This window comes from Lynx rufus, unplaced genomic scaffold, assembly GCF_022079265.1.
Source record: "Lynx rufus isolate CCGP_SWC_20201006 ecotype Redwood Valley unplaced genomic scaffold, mLynRuf1.p SCAF_20, whole genome shotgun sequence".
NCBI lineage: Eukaryota > Metazoa > Chordata > Mammalia > Carnivora > Felidae > Lynx > Lynx rufus.
Window position 1 is genome coordinate 8,103,848 of NW_025814835.1, and position 19,219 is coordinate 8,123,066.

At 39.1% G+C, this 19,219-nt stretch overlaps 1 protein-coding gene across 1 annotated transcript in view; it reads left to right on the top strand.

Annotated features, from left to right (window-relative positions):
- The window catches only part of RTTN (rotatin), a 169,158-nt gene that overhangs the window by 111,599 nt on the left and 38,340 nt on the right, over positions 1–19,219 (top strand). Inside the window, exons 35-38 of the mRNA XM_047086363.1 lie at positions 8,925–9,018; positions 13,549–13,744; positions 16,158–16,248; positions 18,730–18,883. Coding sequence (XP_046942319.1) covers positions 8,925–9,018; positions 13,549–13,744; positions 16,158–16,248; positions 18,730–18,883 — 535 coding nt within the window. The remainder of the gene's footprint in view (positions 1–8,924; positions 9,019–13,548; positions 13,745–16,157; positions 16,249–18,729; positions 18,884–19,219) is intronic.

The following is a 19,219-nucleotide window of genomic DNA, read 5'->3' on the forward strand; positions in this document are numbered from 1 at the left end:
TTTTTTTTTTTTCAACGTTTATTTATTTTTTTGGGGACAGAGAGAGACAGAGCATGAACGGGGGAGGGGCAGAGAGAGAGGGAGACACAGAATCGGAAACAGGCTCCAGGCTCTGAGCCATCAGCCCAGAGCCCGACGCGGGGCTCGAACCCACGGACCGCGAGATCGTGACCTGGCTGAAGTCGGACGCTCAACCGACTGCGCCACCCAGGCGCCCCTCAAGTTTTTTTATAGAATGAAGAGTAGACCAAGGACAGTTAAAGCAGGGATATATCCAAGAGGCTTTTAGGAAGAAAAATAGTTTTGATGTAGGAATAGTGATAGAGTGTGGGCATATGGTAACCCCAGGAAAAACCTGGGGAGACTGTAGTTTGCATGATGGTAGAGAGAAAGAGAATGATATACTTTGTTTAAATAAATTTCAACCCTGTGGGTCTAAGAACCCGTATATTTTAGTTAGAAAGAAAATATAAGTGAGATTCTAGTTCCTCAGGTATTAGTAATACAGGACACTGGGCTGTAGTATAATGAAAATGAACACTTTTTTTTGGTATAAAAATTTAGTATTGATTCTTTAAATAAAACTTAGGTATTGGTTGTTAAAAAGCAAATCCCCCCACATTAGTTTTTCCTACTATGATTATTTTGTATGTGACATTAGCATGAATACAATAGCTGGTGAAAATAGAATATTCCATTATGTGTGCCTAGTGTGTACTAGTTTATAAATAATTATTCTTTTAAACATTATTAGAAAGAGCAAATAGTATTTATTTTATGTTTTTCTGTATTTTGTATTCACTATCATACGTCTGAAGTTATCCAAACTAAGTTACTATAGAGGTATAGCCATTAATGTCAAGTGAAAGTGTTTAAAGAAATTGGCAAAAACATTTTGAGATAGATTTCAGCAATTTTGTTAACCAGGTAACTGTAACTGAGGTAAGTAAAATAGGTTTGGGTCTTATTTTATATTTGTGCTAAAATATATTTTCTTAATTTTGGTAGAACTGATTATTTTATATAATAAGGTTTGATGTAAGTAGAGAGTCAACTTTTGGCCTTTAGAGCTCAGAAACAACACCCTCTAGTTTGCTGTTTGCTGAAGTGCTACAAATGGTGTTAAACCACTTGAGAGCGGTAGTGTTTCCCAAGTGAAGAAGTAAGGTCTTCGAGAATTTAAGTGTTTGGCGTAGGGTCACAAAGCTAATGGAGAGTGGACTAAGACAAGCTCTAGGCAACTTGTTCTCTTAAATTATATACAGTAGGGCATAGGGACTGGGACTGTGCCCTGGGGTTAAGTCTCTGCATGTGAGTGATCTTACAGATAGACAGGAGAGAATCTTATATCATCTTATGCTCGTTCTTTCGGGGATATTTTTCTGAGCTTTCTTTTTCTATGTTGTGCACACTCCATTTGAATCATGGATCTATGTAGTCAGAGTGATTTAAACTTCTGGTTGTAATTTGGTTCGAATTAATGATTACAAATTGTGAAGCATGCCAAAGCTTTCCCGCTCTTGGGCATAAAGAGAAAGGTATCATTTATAAAAGTGAGCACAGGAACCCTAGTGTTCCTTGGAAACCTTTCATATTTTATATTTTGCCATGTTTGAAAAATGTGAGTAGATTTGTACCCTCTCTTTTTCATCTCACAAATCCTTTCTTCCTTTGTTCTCTTTTAATTTTTTAAAAATCAAATAACTTATTTAGGCACCAATACTACATTTGATGAAAGAAGATGGAAAGTATTATAAAATCACTTGACAAATAAAATATTCAAGTCCTAAATTAGCTTTCAAAAATATTTGAAGTATCCAGTGAACTCTTTTATTTCTGAAAGGTAGAATACAAAGAAAACAGTTTTGAACATTGATGCATTTTGTTTATATGACAGAAATTGTCTTTTTTTTTAATTAAAAACAAATTTTTTTTAATGTTTATTTATTATTGAGAGACAGAGAGACGCAGAGCATGAGCAGGGGAGGGGCCGAGAGATGGAGAGACGCAAAATCTGAAGCAGGCTCCAGGCTCCGAGCTGTCAGCACAGAGGCCGACACGGGGCTTGAACTCACAAACCGTGAGATCATGACCTGAGCCAAAGTCAGACGCCCAACTGACTGAGCCACCCAGGCGCCCCAAATTGTCTTTTTTTTTTTTTAACCCAAATTCTACTTTGATATGGTAAACGACTTTGCTATTTTCTGCTACTTCAAAGGGACTCTTAAAATTGTAACTGCCTATTTTACAATGAGGCATGATTTAGAAAACTTCTTTAGCTCTCAAATCTGTTTCTAAACACATTGAAGAAAAGGCTATTATCTTTTTTAGTTTTTATAAGCAAAATTTGATTCCGTTTTAGGACAGTGGCTTTAAGTAACATCAATTTGTCTGCCCTAACAGGCTTTTATTGCCTCTTATATACCAGCAAGGTGATAAAGATCCAAGTATATATACTTCAATTCAAGAAAACCCAGTTTTATTTGTCTTATCAAGGGAATGTAAATTGAAAATCTCAGGATGTGTCATGTGGGAGACGAGAAAGAGGAAAAAAATGTCTAGATTGTGATTTTGTTCTGAAGCCCTTTTAATGAAAAGAGCAAGTGACAGAAGAATTAACCAGACCTACTATTGTAAGGACAGCCCTGGGCTCCCACTGTGGGCTTTCTGGCTCCTAAGAGGTAGAGACCAAATGAGAACGTGAGTTCTCTGCTGTGGGGGAAGGAGTGGCTAAGCCTGCTCAGTTTGCTGGAAAAGTAAGCCAACCCCTCCTCCATGGAAACGGCGTGGGGAGAAAGAAGCATACCCTCGCAGACAAGATTGGTCAGGATTTTGGAGGTTTGTCTGAGGGCTTCTTCTGACTTGAGTGTATTTGTGATGTCATAAACGTAATCCTCAACTGAGAATCCTAATGAGAGTGTGCCCTCGGGCCCTTACTCGAGGTCCTTATCTCTAAATGAGGACCTGGACTAGATCAGGCCTTTTCTACCTGTAGCACTACGGGCTCATGTGAACCTCCTCCACCTTCCAGAGGCTAAGACTTGAATTTTGCAAGATAACAAGTCAGATATTCACAAGTTACTTGCAAGATGACAAGTCAGATATTTACATATTATTACATATAACCAAATAAATGTCCGTTAAAGATTATTTTCAAACAAGCAAGGATTTGAGTATAGAACCAGAGCAATTCAGTTTAATACCTTTTTGTCTTGTTAAAATAATAATGTGCTAATATAGTAAATTCAAAAAATATAGATGTTAGTAGATAATATAAATCACCCATAATTAAATTTTAAAGCACAATATTTTACTGTATAAAGAAGTCCTTGTGTTTTCTCAACCATATGGGGTAGGTTATAATATAACTATTAGGCAGATGCTTCCTAAAATCATATTTTCTGAATTTGTATGTCACTTCCTTGGACTATATTAAGGAAAATCACAACTTTTATTACTGTCTGACCTTTGGTCACAAACCGTGACTTTGCTTTCTTCTAACGAGCCCTTAGAAACCTTCTTTTCCTCCTCTGAATGCTACCTCTGGCTTTGTCAGTGGTGAGGGCTGCTTGCGTGTCCTTTGAAAGGATGTTAATTGAAAAGGTAAAGGATTCTAGCATCATTGTTCTCTTCAATTTTATTATATAAACAAAGGAGCTTGTGGTAGGTGCCATATATTATTAGCTCCTGCGTGCTTTGTGATGCAATCTCAGTTATGATTGTTGTCCTCACAGACTGTAAAAGTTATTTGGATGTTTGTAGACGGGATGTTTTTTTCCACATTTCTTAGAGCCAGTTGTAGTAAATACCATTTTTAGAAAAATAAATTTTAGGTGTTTCCTATTATCTGGACCTAATATTATATAAAATAAGGTACTTAATACATGATCATTTAGGAGTGATTTATTTAGACTGAAATTTGTCCGGATTTGTTTTTTGGATGACTTTACATGCTGGGCTTACATTTATTGGCCACAGCTTTCTGTTGTTGTTGTAATGTTACACTTGAAGTGATGAGAGATGATTAAAGTCTTAAGTTGAAAGGGGGATTTTAAAAACTGGATATAAGTTCCATCAATCATTTTCTTCAAATTTGTATTCTCTTTACTAACAGAAAATAAAATATAACCTTGGTTTATTTTTGTTATTAAATTTTTTATTAAAAAACAACCCTGGGGGCACCTGGGTGGCTCAGTCGGTTGAGTGTCTGACTTCAGTTCAGGTCATGATCTCACGGTTTGTGGGTTCGAGCCCCACATCAGGCTCTGTGCTGACAGCTCAGAGCCTGGAGCCTGCTTTGGATTCTGTGTCTTCTTCTCTCTGCCCCTCCCCTGCTTGTGCTCTGTCTCTCTCTGTCTCTCAATAACAAATAAAGTTAAAAATAAATAGATAAATAACCCTGCTTTATTTTAGTATTAAAAACAAAAACCTAGAAATAATAAAGATCAGAGCAGAAATAAACAATATAGAATGTAAAAAAACTGTAGAGCAGATCAACGAAACCAAGAGTTGGTTTTTTGAAAAAATAAACAAAATTGACAAACCTCTAGCCAGGCTTCTCAAAAAGAAAAGGGAGATGACCCAAATAGATAAAATCATGAATGAAAATGGAATTATTACAACCGATCCCTCAGAGATACAAACAATTATCAGGGAATACTATGAAACATTATATGCCAACAAACTGGACAACCTGGAAGAAATGGACAAATTCCTGAACACCCACACTCTTCCAAAACTCAATCAGGAGGAAATAGAAAGCTTGAACAGACCCATAACCAGTGAAGAAATTGAATCGGTTATCAAAAATCTCCCAACAAATAAGAGTCCAGGACCAGATGGCTTCCCAGGGGAGTTCTACCAGACGTTTAAAGCAGAGATAATACCTATCCTTCTCAAGCTATTCCAAGAAATAGAAAGGGAAGGAAATCTTCCAGACTCATTCTATGAAGCCAGTATTACTTTGATTCCTAAACCAGACAGAGACCCAGTAAAAACAGAGAACTACAGGCCAATATCCCTGATGAATACGGATGCCAAAATTCTCAATAAGATACTAGCAAATCGAATTCAACAGCATATAAAAAGAATTATTCACCATGATCAAGTGGGATTCATTCCTGGGATGCAGGGCTGGTTCAACATTCGCAAATCAATCAACGTGATACATCACATTAACAAAAAAAAAGAGAAGAACCATATGATCCTGTCAATCGATGCAGAAAAGGCCTTTGACAAAATCCAGCACCCTTTCTTAATAAAAACCCTTGAGAAAGTCGGGATAGAAGGAACATACTTAAAGATCATAAAAGCCATTTATGAAAAGCCCACAGCTAACATCATCCTCAACGGGGAAAAACTGAGAGCTTTTTCCCTGAGATCAGGAACACGACAGGGATGCCCACTCTCACCGCTGTTGTTTAACATAGTGCTGGAAGTTCTAGCATCAGCAATCAGACAACAAAAGGAAATCAAAGGCATCAAAATTGGCAAAGATGAAGTCAAGCTTTCGCTTTTTGCAGATGACATGATATTATACATGGAAAATCCGATAGACTCCACCAAAAGTCTGCTAGAACTGATACATGAATTCAGCAAAGTTGCAGGATACAAAATCAATGTACAGAAATCAGTTGCATTCTTATACACTAACAATGAAGCAACAGAAAGACAAATAAAGAAACTGATCCCATTCACAATTGCACCAAGAACCATAAAATACCTAGGAATAAATCTAACCAAAGATGTAAAGGATCTGTATGCTGAAAACTATAGAAAGCTTATGAAGGTAATTGAAGAAGATTTAAAGAAATGGAAAGACATTCCCTGCTCATGGATTGGAAAAATAAATATTGTCAAAATGTCAATACTACCCAAAGCTATCTACACATTCAATGCAATCCCAATCAAAATTGCACCAGCATTCTTCTCGAAACTAGAACAAGCAATCCTAAAATTCATATGGAACCACAAAAGGCCCCGAATAGCCAAAGGAATTTTGAAGAAGAAGACCAAAGCAGGAGGCATCACAATCCCAGACTTTAGCCTCTACTACAAAGCTGTCATCATCAAGACAGCATGGTATTGGCACAAAAACAGACACACAGACCAATGGAATAGAATAGAAACCCCAGAGCTAGACCCACAAACGTATGGCCAACTCATCTTTGACAAAGCAGGAAAGAACATCCAATGGAAAAAAGACAGCCTCTTTAACAAATGGTGCTGGGAGAACTGGACAGCAACATGCAGAAGGTTGAAACTAGACCACTTTCTCACACCATTTACAAAAATAAACTCAAAATGGATAAAGAACCTAAATGTGAGACAGGAAACCATCAGAACCTTAGAGGAGAAAGCAGGAAAAGACCTCTCTGACCTCAGCCGTAGCAATCTCTTACTCGACACATCCCCAAAGGCAAGGGAATTAAAAGCAAAAGTGAATTACTGGGACCTTATGAAGATAAAAAGCTTCTGCACAGCAAAGGAAACAACCAACAAAACTAAAAGGCAACCAACGGAATGGGAAAAGATATTTGCAAATGACATATCGGACAAAGGGCTAGTATCTAAAATCTATAAAGAGCTCACCAAACTCCACACCCGAAAAACAAATAACCCAGTGAAGAAATGGGCAGAAAACATGAATAGACACTTCTCTAAAGAAGACATCCAGATGGCCAACAGGCACATGAAAAGATGTTCAGCGTCGCTCCTTATCAGGGAAATACAAATCAAAACCACACTCAGGTATCACCTCACGCCAGTCAGAGTGGCCAAAATGAACAAATCAGGAGACTACAGATGCTGGCGAGGATGTGGAGAAACGGGAACCCTCTTGCACTGTTGGTGGGAATGCAAACTGGCACAGCAACTCTGGAAAACAGTGTGGAGGTTCCTCAAAAAATTAAAAATAGACCTACCCTATGACCCAGCAATAGCACTGCTAGGAATTTACCCAAGGGATACAGGAGTACTGATGCATAGGGGCACTTGTACCCCAATGTTCATAGCAGCACTGTCAACAATAGCCAAATTATGGAAAGAGCCTAAATGTCCATCAACTGATGCATGGATAAAGAAATTGTGGTTTATATACACAATGGAATACTACGTGGCAATGAGAAAAAATGAAATCTGGCCTTTTGTAGCAACGTGGATGGAACTGGAGAGTGTGATGCTAAGTGAAATAAGCCATACAGAGAAAGACAGATACCATATGGTTTCACTCTTATGTGGATCCTGAGAAACTTAACAGGAACCCATGGGGGAGGGGAAGGAAAAAAAAAAAAAGGACGTTAGAGTGGGAGAGAGCCAAAGCATAAGAGACTGTTAAAAACTGAGAACAAACTGAGGGTTGATGGGGGGTGGGAGGGAGGGGAGGGTGGGTGATGGGTATTGAGGAGGGCACCTTTTGGGATGAGCCCTGGGTGTTGTATGGAAACCAATTTGTCAATAAATTTCATATATATAAAAAAAAAAACAAAACAAAAAAACCCAAAAACCTGGGGGGGGTGGTTCCTGGGTGGCTCATTTGGCTAAGTGTCCAACTATTGATTTCAGCTCAGGTCATGATCTCATGGTTTGTGGGTTCAAGCCCTGCATCAGGCTCTGTGCTGACATTGTGGAGTCTACTTGGGATTCTCTTTCTTTCCCTCTCTCTCTGCCCCTCCCCCACTCACTCTCTTAAAATACATAAACTTAAAGAAAAAAACAACCTTGGTTTTTGCTTTGACTCTATCATATCATGTCTAAGGCATCCTACTTTGCATGTTAAATGCACAGTTAGTGTATGAGTACTGAGGTGTATGGTATCTGAGTTTGAGATAGGGTTGATTCATGAGATCTGTTGACATTGCACTGACATGCTTGCTCTATGCATGCACTGACCTGCAGCTTGTCTAGGTGTGTGGAGTAAATTGATGGTAAGAGAAGGAATGATCTGACCTCTGCAGCTAAGATGTTTTTCACATAGAAGGTGCCAGATACATCAGTTTGAGCTTTTTCAGTTCTAGGAGGCCACACAGTGTGCTCATCTGCAGATCTGTAGGTGAAATTGTGTTTGCCTTCTACACAGTTTGTGTTATGTTTAATGTTTTAAAAAAATACTGTGTTCTGGGCACCTGGGTGGCTCAGTCAGTCGGTTGAGCATCCAACTCCTGATTTTGGCTCAGGTCATGATCTCATGGTTCATGGGTTCAAGCCCCACATCAGGCTGTGGAGCTCCAGGCTGCCAGCACAGAGCCTTCTTGGTAGGCTCATTCTCTCTCTCTCTCTCTCTCTCTTTCTCTGCTCCTCTCCTCCTTGCATACATGTGCTCATGCGCACTCTCTCTCTCTCAAAATAAATAAGCTTAAAAAAATAAAAAGTACTGTGTTCTGAAACACTGTGTCCACATATGACCTGAAACAGTTCTTTTGTGCAATGGGAAAAGGTAAAGAAGAATCGTTTAGTATTTCTGCTGATTTTTTCATAGACACTATTAAAATTTGTGTGTGCCGTTGGATACTTATAAAAAACCCCTCTTATTATGAATCAAGTAGGACAAAATGTCTCAAGGACGCAATGAATTATGCAAAAGTTAAAGAAAGGAGTATGGTTTAGCCTTTTAACATTTGGATGATAAGAGGGAGTAGGCCTTATCCAGACCTTAAAATCCTAAATGGGCTTCAAATCAAAACTCTGCTCCTTTGACTTGCTGCTTTACATAAATTCCAGCAGGTCCTAAAAGAAGTTGAAAGTACCCTTCAAAAAACTTACAACTCTTAAAATATGAAATGTTTTCCAGTTATATTAACTAGTATAGTTTTGTCATAAGCCTTCTTGTTTAAGGATTCGTATGTACATATTGGTTCTGTTTCGCTTTCCATGTGTTAACATTAGTTAGTGTTAAGAATAAAATCATTTTCTTTGCTGCTCCATAGGTGGCATCTTCATCGGGAAGCACTGAATTTCCACCATTTGGGCCCTCCACAGCGCCTCTCCCTGAAGCCTCACACGACCAGTTTGTGGCTCAAGGTACCGTTTTAGGAAGAATTCTACTTTCTTTCTTTTTTTTTTTTTTTAATTTTTTTTCATGTTTATTTATTTTTGAGGGAGAGACAGAGCACGAGTGGGGGAGGGCCAGAGAGAGAGGGAGACACAGAATCCGAAGCCGGCTCCAGGCTCCGAGCTGTCAGCACACAGCCCGAGGCGGGGCTGGAACTCACAGACTGTGAGATCATGACCTGAGCCAAAGTCGGACGCCCAACCGACTGAGCCACCCAGCCACCCAGACATTCTACTTTCAAAAAGAAAAGTGACAAGTTGGTCCAGATATTTTGAAAGTAAATATCTGTAAGAACAAAATTAGGGGTGCCTGAGTGCCTCAGTCGGTTAAGTGTCCGACTTCGGCTCGGGTCATGATCTTGCAGTCCGTGAGTTTCAATACATCAGAAATTTAACAAAACAAATACTCTAATAAATGGAATTTAGTCATCAAATAAATAGTCAGTTGCCCTATGGTTCCTTATTAGTTAAGCATAGATATTTCATGTTTGAATTTGGGAATTCATAAGTGTTAGTTAACTTCATTTTTCTCCCCCTTTTAGGGAAAACACTTCAATTTACCCCAGTAGTCCACTTGAAAGTGGAGAGAATCTGGTCATAAATATTTTCAAAGGGTATGCTTCCATTTTAAAGCACACAAAACATGTTGAGTCTTTATTAGAAATGCTTGATGAATAGCCTGGGATTTATTTTTATTAATGGCAATATATAAATTCTCTTCTTTGTATTAGGGACTGCTTCCAACTCTATTATGCTTCAAACTTTGTATATTTGGGAGATTACAACTTAGCTTTTATTTATTCCGGAGAACATACAGGCCTTATTGTAGCATTAAATTCTTCACCTGGAAGGAATGTGCTGCTGCCTGAAAAGAAGGTACTTTACACCCTGAAGTATAAGCATCCACAGAGAAAAGGCTTTAGAAAACTTGAGAAATAATTGCTTAATTAAGACTTTACCCAGAGTTTTCATTATAATATCTGTTTCCTAACTTCCTAAACAACATCCCATTTTGTTTTTTGGTAATTTACGTTAACAATATAAAAGAGTGTTTAATTGTAGAAAGTACTCATTTGATCTTAAGAATAAAAGGAGCAAACCACATGGTTTAAATTAAGAGCCCAGAGCATGAAATCAAATTTGAGAATAATTCAAATAATCATACACTCACCCATTTAATAAGTGTAGAGTTCATTGGTTTTTGCACAGAGCTGTGCAAGCATCACCACAGTCAATTTGAAGACATTTTCATCCTCTAAAAAGAAAACTTTCCATTGTCAATCACTCCTCATCTGTTTTCGATTTTTTTCCAGGCCTAGTGCGTCACTAATCTACTTTCCCTCCTTATGGGAAATTTCATAAAAATGGAATCATACAGGGCACCTGGGTGGCTCAGTCAGTTGAGTGTCCAACTTCACCTCAGATCGTGATCTTGCAGTTTCGTTGGTTCAAGCCCCGCGTTGGGCTCTGTGCTGACAGCTCAGAGCCTGGAGCCTGCTTCAGGTTCTGTGTCTCTGTCTCTCTCTGCCCCTCCCCCACTTGCCCCTCCCCCACTGTCTCTCTCTTTCAAAAATAAATAAACAGGGGTGCTTGGGTGGCTCAGTTGTTTGAGTGTCCGACTTCGGCTCAGGTCATGATCTTACAGTCTGTGAGTTTGGGCCCCGCATCTGGCTCTGCGCAGACAGCTCAGAGCCTGGAGCCTGTTTCAGATTCTGTGACTCCCTCTCTCTCTGCCCCTCCCCGCTCACGCTCTGTCTCTCTCTGTCTCTCAAAAAATAAATAAACTTAAAAAAAATGGAATCATACACTGTGTATTTTTTTGTGACTAGCTTTTTGCAACTAGATAATATTCTCAAAGTTAACCCATATTGTATTATGTGCTGTTATGTACTCTCTATGTATTGCTAAAGATATTCCGTGGTATGGTTATACCACTTGCATTTACCCATCCATCAGTTGATGAACGTTTGGATTTTTCTACTTTTTGGCTCTTATGAGTAACTCTGCCGTGAGCATTCATGTACAGGTTTTGGTGTGGACATATAGTTGTGTGGGGTTTTTCTGTTTTGTTTTTTTGTCGCATTATTCTTGATTTGGATTTATTTTATTTTCAAAGACTGTGTTTAGAATGTATATTCACGCACAGTTTTACTGGTCCAGCCAATCACTTAAGTATGTCTATTTGACAAAAAAACCTTTTTATCCTTTTTGTTGAATATGCCAATGAACAGTGCTGCAAAGCATTGAATATATGTTGTCAGTGAGCCATAAGACTAGAGCAATTATTTTGTTGTTGTTAGATGTCTTCCTGAATTCCATCTCTTTAAAACAGTGTTAAGGTAAAATGTGATTTTCTTTTACATTTACTTATCTATCGATTTATTTATTTATTTATGTATCTATTTATTTATTTATTTTAGTGTTAATATGATTTTAGTTCCCTCAGCTGGAATATGTAGCAGGATTTGCTAGGGAAGCTGGTTAGTCCTTTTATTTGTTGTTTTGCTGCTTCTTAATTAACCAGGGAATGAATGTGCCTCAAAATGATTTAGGACAGGATGAAAAGAATTTTCTGTAAATGTATATTAGGGTCACTTCAGACATGTGAGTTTTCATTTTTAAATTGAGTTTCTAAACTTTTGTAAAAAAAGAAATACACATATATCTTATATTTAAAAAAAAAAACAGTCTCTTATGATCAGTAAGCCTACATTTGATGTACAAAGGTGAAAGGAACCGTTAAAAATGTTAGTGTATTTGAGCACTATTAATATAAGTAAGTAGGATAATTTTCTCTAGATAAAGTAGAAAAGTTTTATTTAAATATATTGGATAAGTTTGAATTTCTGAACTGCCCTGCCCTGCCCTCCCCTTTTATTGGTATTCTTCTATAAACTTAACCTAAAAATGCTGCAAACATGTAACACATATCTTGTGAATATTTACATTTTTCTCTTAAAACCACTGGAACGGTTTCTGTGGGATTACCTACATCTAATTTTCCCGATTTTATTTCGTTTAAAGTATCAAATCTTTCTTGATATCCATTGTCCCAAAGTTCTATATTCCTAATTCCACCCCAAAGGAATTAGTTAATTACACAGGAAAATGAAACTTTACAGTGGAGAAACCTGGTAGACAGCATTTGATCAAATGGTTAAAGTTAACACCACCAATAATGGCACAGATAGAAATCATGTTTTCCTGGTAGGATGCACCGAAGGTCTAACCACGAGGAACCATCAAACATCAGACATTCTACAAAGTAACTGGCCTGTGCTCTTTGCAGAATGTCTGAGCCCTGAAAGAGCACGTCTGAGGAGATCTTCCAGTTTAGAACCCGAAGAGGCATGACAGCTAAATGCCAAGTGTGGTCCTGACTTGGATCCAAACAAGAACTCTCGAGCTCTAAAGGACATTAGCGAAACAAGATGCAAACTTGGAGAAGGCCTATAGACTAGAGAATATTACTGCATCAGTGTTAATTTCCTGGTTAACTGTACTGTGATTATAGAAGACAAAAGTCTCTGTTTAGGAAATGAATTTAGGGCTGAGAGGGCAGGGCATCTGCAGCTTACAAACAGTTCATAATAAGAGAGGTATGTAGGTAGATAAAATGTGGTAAAATAGTAATACGTAGGGATCTGGGTGAAGGTATATGGGAATTCTTTGTACTCTGTACTTTCTGTAAATCTGAATTTATTAAAAATAAAGTGTTCCTTTAAAAAAGAAATAAGAAGTGAGGGTTATGAGGGAACTCTTGACGTAGGTTAACAAACATAGCTTTCTTGGTAACAATCCTTTGCTGAGTTTTCTGGGAAAGGTCCACAATCTCATATCCTCAGTTCTAAAATCCAGAATCTCTGAAAACTTAAGTGTTCTCAAAACTTACTTGGTATAAAACTTGCCCATACCTGAATTACAGTTGCTGCAAAACCTGACCAGTACTGGTTTGAGGTTGTATTTGTTCCTTTCTTCATCCAGCTTACTGTGATTGTACAAGTGTTACACTAGAGAAATAGTTACTTCATTACGTGGTATTGCCCAAATTCTCATTGGAGGTTAGTTAATGTATGGTAGGTACATGCATCTTATTATTTTCCTGAAATCTAAAATATTTTGAATTCTGAGTTTTAGAATTTTAGAATTTTAGAATCTAGAGTTTTAGAAAAAGGGTCGGGGACCATCTATTTGTTCCTCAATGTCTGAGTGCTTGAGGGCACGAGGGCACAAAACCATGCTCTGCCCATCTCATCTTGGCTCTTACACTGTCATCCAAGGCAGACGTACACACACACACACACACACACACACACACAGTGGAGAAGTTGGATATCTGCTTCCTTGACCTCAGGTTTGTGATGAGCCGGGCCCTGGGGAGCTCCCCAGTCGTCTCTCTTTGGCCCTCTCAGGGGCTTTCCTCCGGTGATCAGAACTTGCGAATGTTGTACATGAACACAAAGGAAACAAAACTGTGCTAATTTTTATGCTTATCCTCAGTAATCGGTCAGCACGAAACCGAGTCGGCACGGCTTCCTCGCGATGCGTCCCTTCCTGCCGCTCTGCCCAGGCAGCGTGTGGTGACGCCGCCTCTCCTCGCGGCGGTGTGCAGCCTCCTGGACGGCCTCCTGGCAACTGCGCCGGGAGACACTGCACGCGCTTTTCGGCAGGCCCGTCTCGTGGAGCTTCTCTGTAGGTAAGAGAGGCTGGGCAGCAGAGACGAGTTGGTGCAGGACTTCTTGCGTGCCGGGAAGGTATCTCTGTCTTCTTTTTGGCTCACTAGACTGCGGGGTTTTGCTTTTGCCAGAATTGTCCTGCCAGTTTCAATTTAGATCTGTTAAAGTACTCGTACGGGTTTGTTACGCTGACTGTTACTCCCACCGTCCTGATTTTTTTTTTTGTAATTCAGAGGTTCTGAACCTGATTTGTCTTGCACCATACTCAAGAACTGTGGTGCAGTCCCTTGGTCATTCTAAATGGAAGTGAAGGGCTTTGGGGATTCACCTCTGTAGGGCTATGTCAGAATAAGGGCCATGGGTTGAAAATCGTTGTTTAAATTCATTTGGAGTTGTTTCATTACTGGGGATTAAACTCTTTATTACATAACACTCTGATAAAATTTAGAAGATCATGATTTCGTTCTTTCATTTAGCTAATGTGAATGAGCTTCTGGCTGGACCTTTGCATTATCGTGTTGGTTATGTGTATAGTGAGAAAGGCTGTAGATACTGAATCACTCCCACTTAGGGTCTTCTCACAGGGCATTCCCTCCCTAGTGTTGCAGTCTGGGGGAAGTTACTATTAATCTCATTAATAACATCTGGTTATTGGGGTTAGCGTGAGGATCAAGTGATGACGTCTAGGATACTTTTTTTTTCCCCCTCTCTCTCTTTTTTTTTTAATATGAAATTTATTGTCAAGTTGGTTTCCATACAACACCCAGTGCTCATCTCAACAGGTGCCCTCCTCAATACCCATCACCCACCCTCCCCTCCCTCCCACCCCCATCAACCCTCAGTTTGTTCTCAGTTTTTAGGAGTCTCTTATGCTTTGGCTCTCTCCCACTCTAACCTCTTTTTTTTCCTTCTCCTCCCCCATGGTCTTCTGTTAAGTTTCTCAGGATCCACATAAGAGTGAAACCATATGGTATCTGTCTTTCTCTGTGACTTATTTCACTTAGCATAACACTCTCCAGTTCCATCCATGTTGCTACAAAGGGCCATATTTCATTCTTTCTCATTGCCACGTAGTACTCTATTGTATATATAAACCACAATTTCTTTATCCATTCATCAGTTGATGGACGTTTAGGCTCTTTCCATAATTTGGCTATTGTTGAGAGTGCTGCTATAAACATTGGGGTACAAGTACCCCTATGCATCAGCACTCCTGTTAGGATACTCTCTTTATAGTAACTGTTCCTTTGCTTTCTTCCCATCTGGATTATTATAGCCAGTGGATTATTACTACCTCCTGTTGACCCCGTAGTCATTTGCATTGCTCTTCTTGAGAACTTTCACTGTCTGAGATATCGTCCTCCTCTTTGCCAAATTGCAGTACTTTCTCTTTCATTTTGGGATATTAAGAAAACTCCAAAAAGAAAGAAGTATCCTTGTTTCACTTCACTTGCCATTACTCGTTTACCACTCAGATAATCCATGAGGTGTGAGTTTGTTCACAGTTACTCATCATCTTTCCACCGTGATAACCTGCTAGACTTGGAAAAGGGAACTGCCTGTTGATTAACTTTCTTCTTGGATGTTTTTCTGCCTCAAGAATGATCAAAATGGAACTTTAGGAATACTCTTGCTTCTCAAGAAGAGCCTGTTGTGAAATTGAGGCCACAGAGTTATTAAAGAATCTTTTATGGCAAAGCCTTAATCATATTCTCTACCTTTTCTTTATTCAGGACTTGAAAACTTTTTCCTGGCTTTTTTTTTTTTTTTTTGCATTATTTTGTTTTCTACTTTGTAAATTAAAACTTATTTCCTAGCAAGTATTTTTCCTGTTTTAAACAGGAAACTAACCACCAAGTTTTTTCTCTTGTTTGCTTCCCTTTTAGAAGGGCTTCTTTATATTTTATTCTGCTTTTCATTAGATATTTTTTCTTCAGAATTCTGTTTCCCATGTTTATTAGATAGGATCTTTTCCTGTGTTCTAAAATAATTATGGGATACCATTTTATATACATTTATTGTCTTTATGAAAATCTGTTCTCCTTGTTTTTACTTTTCTTTTTATTTGAGTAGACACACAATGTTACTTTCATTTCAGGTGTACGTCTTAATTTCTTAACAAGTTTATGCATTATGCTGTGTTCAGCACGGGCATAGCTGTCCTATTCTATCGCTGTCACAGTATCATTCCCCGTGTTCCCTATGCTGTGCCTCTTATTCCCGTAACTTTCTCGTTCCATGGCTGGAGGCCTGTGCCTCCCTGTCCCTGTCACCCATTTTGCCTCACCCCCCACCTACCTTCCCTCTGACAGCCATTGTTTTCTGTAAAGATCCTTTCTCTTGAATTCTGTTCAAGGTTACATTCAAACTTCAAATACTGATTTATTAATTTTTAATAAGCAGCACACTACTCATCTTTTCTGCTCTTTGCAGCATCGCAGATGCCACCCTTCTAGAGAGGTGTGTCCAGGAGCTCAAGGCGCCACTGCCTTTGTCCCCTCCCACTGAGCACACGCAGGCTCAGGTAAGTGTCTCACGTCTCCTTCTCGCCTCATGTCTGTTTGTGCGTTTGTTTTAAGTCCCAGAAACATAAATTCTGCTAAGGATAGACTAACCGTAGGAGAAAGATGAAGATCTTTCAGGATAGACATGGTGTAATGAGGTTATTTGAAATAGGTTACTTAACATTTTAATCTGAGACATCTTTGGATGGCAGAAAAGAGAAGTGAGGTTTAAAGATCTATATTCTCTTCCTAATTCCATTATTAACCAGCTGTAGATGTTTATTCACAGATCTGGATATCTTTGAGCACCATATTAAAAAAAGAAGACATTATATAGACCACCTTCCCATTCTGTGATTTTAGGCCATGTCTATCATTTGCACCTAAACTGAAGTTGTTAAAATAGATAGTGACTAAATTCTATGTATTTTCAAAACCCAACCTAATAAAAATAAATTTATTTTTGTTTTTTTACAGATATTTATAATTTTTAAGTTCTTGATTGTAGCTCGAGTCTGTATGTAAAGTATGCTTAATAACTCCTTGTGTAGTTGTTGCTAGTAGAAAGGTTACCCTAACTCAGAGTATAAGAAGGGCTACAAGATTTGCTTTGTGGTGCTGTCTTTGGGGTTTCTGACCACGGCAGGCCCCCTCTTATAAGGCTGGGTAACACATCATCTTCAAAATACTTGTCCCAATGCAGTCTGAGCCTTTGCATAAGGCTCCCTCCTCCAGTTCACTGTCCAGCTGACAAATCTTTATTGAGGGTCTACCACGTACCAGGGTCTTGCCTGTGCAAATAAAATAAAGATTCTTCCTCTCAAGTTGGGAGAGCAGATCATGAGCAAATCCATATACACATCTGAGAAGAACAGCTAACAAAGGCACCAGGAAATGCTTTCAGAGTGAGGAGGGTAGGGCTTTTCCACTTAGGGTGGTCAGGGAGGGCCTTTCAGACAGTGACATGTAACCTGGGTTAAGTGAGGACACTGCCAGATCCCTGAGATTGGGGTTGGTTTGTTCTATCCGACAAATAGCAAGGAGGCCAGAGTGGCCAGAGCAAATCTGTGGGGGGTCATGAGGCCAGAGGCTGCAGTGAGCTCCATGAAGGCAGGGCTATGACTTTTTAGGCATCAGTTGTGTACCCAGTGCTGAGCACAGTGCCTGTCCCATGGAAGGTGTTTGTTTGGTACTTGTGTAGGCCAAATGCTTCTTAGCTGTTTGTCATCACACAAGATTCCTCATTTGTTCCAGAAAAGTTCTGGAACCTCTTCTCTGCCAGATTGTGTTCTAGGTGCCAGTGACAGATGTGTGAACAAAGAAAACACACACGCCTGTCCATATGAATTCTGTCCTTGGTGCAGAAGACAGTAAGCAGTAAATAAAATGTGAACTATTTTATCAGCTGGTGACAAATGGTATGGGGCAGGGGTGGCGCCTGGGTGGCTCAGCCGGTTGAGCGTCTGACTCTTGATTTCAGCTCAGGTCATGATTCTAGAGTCATGGGATTGAGCCCTGCGTCTGGCTCTGCTCTGAGTGTGGAGCCTGCTTGGGATTCATATTCTCTCTCTCTGCCTCTCTGTCTCTCTGTCTCTCTGTCTCTCTCCCCCTCCCTCCCTCCCCTCTACCCCTTGCTTGCTTGCTTGCTTGCTTGCATGTTCTCTCTCTCTCTCTATAAAACAGAAGAAAACAACCCCCCCCACACACACACACAAATGGTATGGGAAAAATGAGTGTGAGGAAAAGGTGTGCGGCAGGGGAGAGGGTGCTGTGTTTGGTAGGGTGGTCAGAAGACACCTCACAAGGATGAGATCTGAGCTGAGAGCCGAGGCGCTGAGGAAGCGGGCCGAGTGTGTGGGCTTGTAAGAGGCTTCAGTGATTCCGTGGTTCCCTCTCTGATGTTTCTCGTTTGCTCTCACTTTCCATGGCTTATCTGTTTATGGTAACACTTCATACATTAGATGTCAGACTTATTGTAACTGCAATCAATAGTGTTCAGTACAAAGGCATCAAAAAAGACTCCATAACAATAAGGAAATTAAATGTTACAAACTTGCATTTTACATGATAGGAGATGTGTTGAAGAATGTTTTGTCATCTTTCTTTCTTTATGCAATCGTAGGCTTTATGACTTTGGAATGCCCCTTCCTACTTCTTCCAGAATATTGATTCCACAGTTTAGCTACTTAAAAACTATAAAGGCTCTCTTTCTTTAAAAAGAGTTTGAAATTTGGCTTTGAAAATACTGCCTTGTTTGGTATTATCATACTACTTGACAGTGTTAATGTGATCATTAATGGTATGTTTATAATATGAGAAAATCATGCTGTCTGCTATATATTCATTTTAGATCTTTAAAAATTACGATTAATATTTTGTTAGTTTTTTATGTAACTTATGGTACAAAGAAAGTGACTTACGATGCATAGAAGACAGAAATATCACTGAGCTAGGCTTTTCATATGATATGTTCTGTTTTACTTTATCTCTTTTTCAAATAGGTATCCTCTCTCCTAGAATACCTGTCGTCTTTGTCCAGGCTTCTGCAGTCATGTTTACTGGTAGATCCTGACCTTGTGATTCAGGAAGAGCTTCTGAAACCTCTTACCACAAACATCATCAGGGTCCTCACCATATGCATCAAAGATGTGTTAGGTAAGCTTTATTTTTTTTCACGTTTAGTATGGAAGTAAAGCATATTGAGGGACAAAAAAGAATCTTACTCTGCACCAGGTACTCACTTCAAGGTTGAATTTTATGTTGTGTTTTGCCGATATTTTGGAAGGCTTTTTTTTTATAACGTGTTTTATAGTTTGGGTGTTTTAAGTGGTTCCAGGGGGCCATTTGAGGCAAGTATGTAGTATAATGAAGGACTGTACCCTGTGCTGTCAGTTTAAATGAGGGCAAAGTTCTTAATGTAATGTTAGCAAGTACAGTGAGTTTTAGATATTCATTATTCTTACAAGCTATGGATACAGCCACATGACCTAC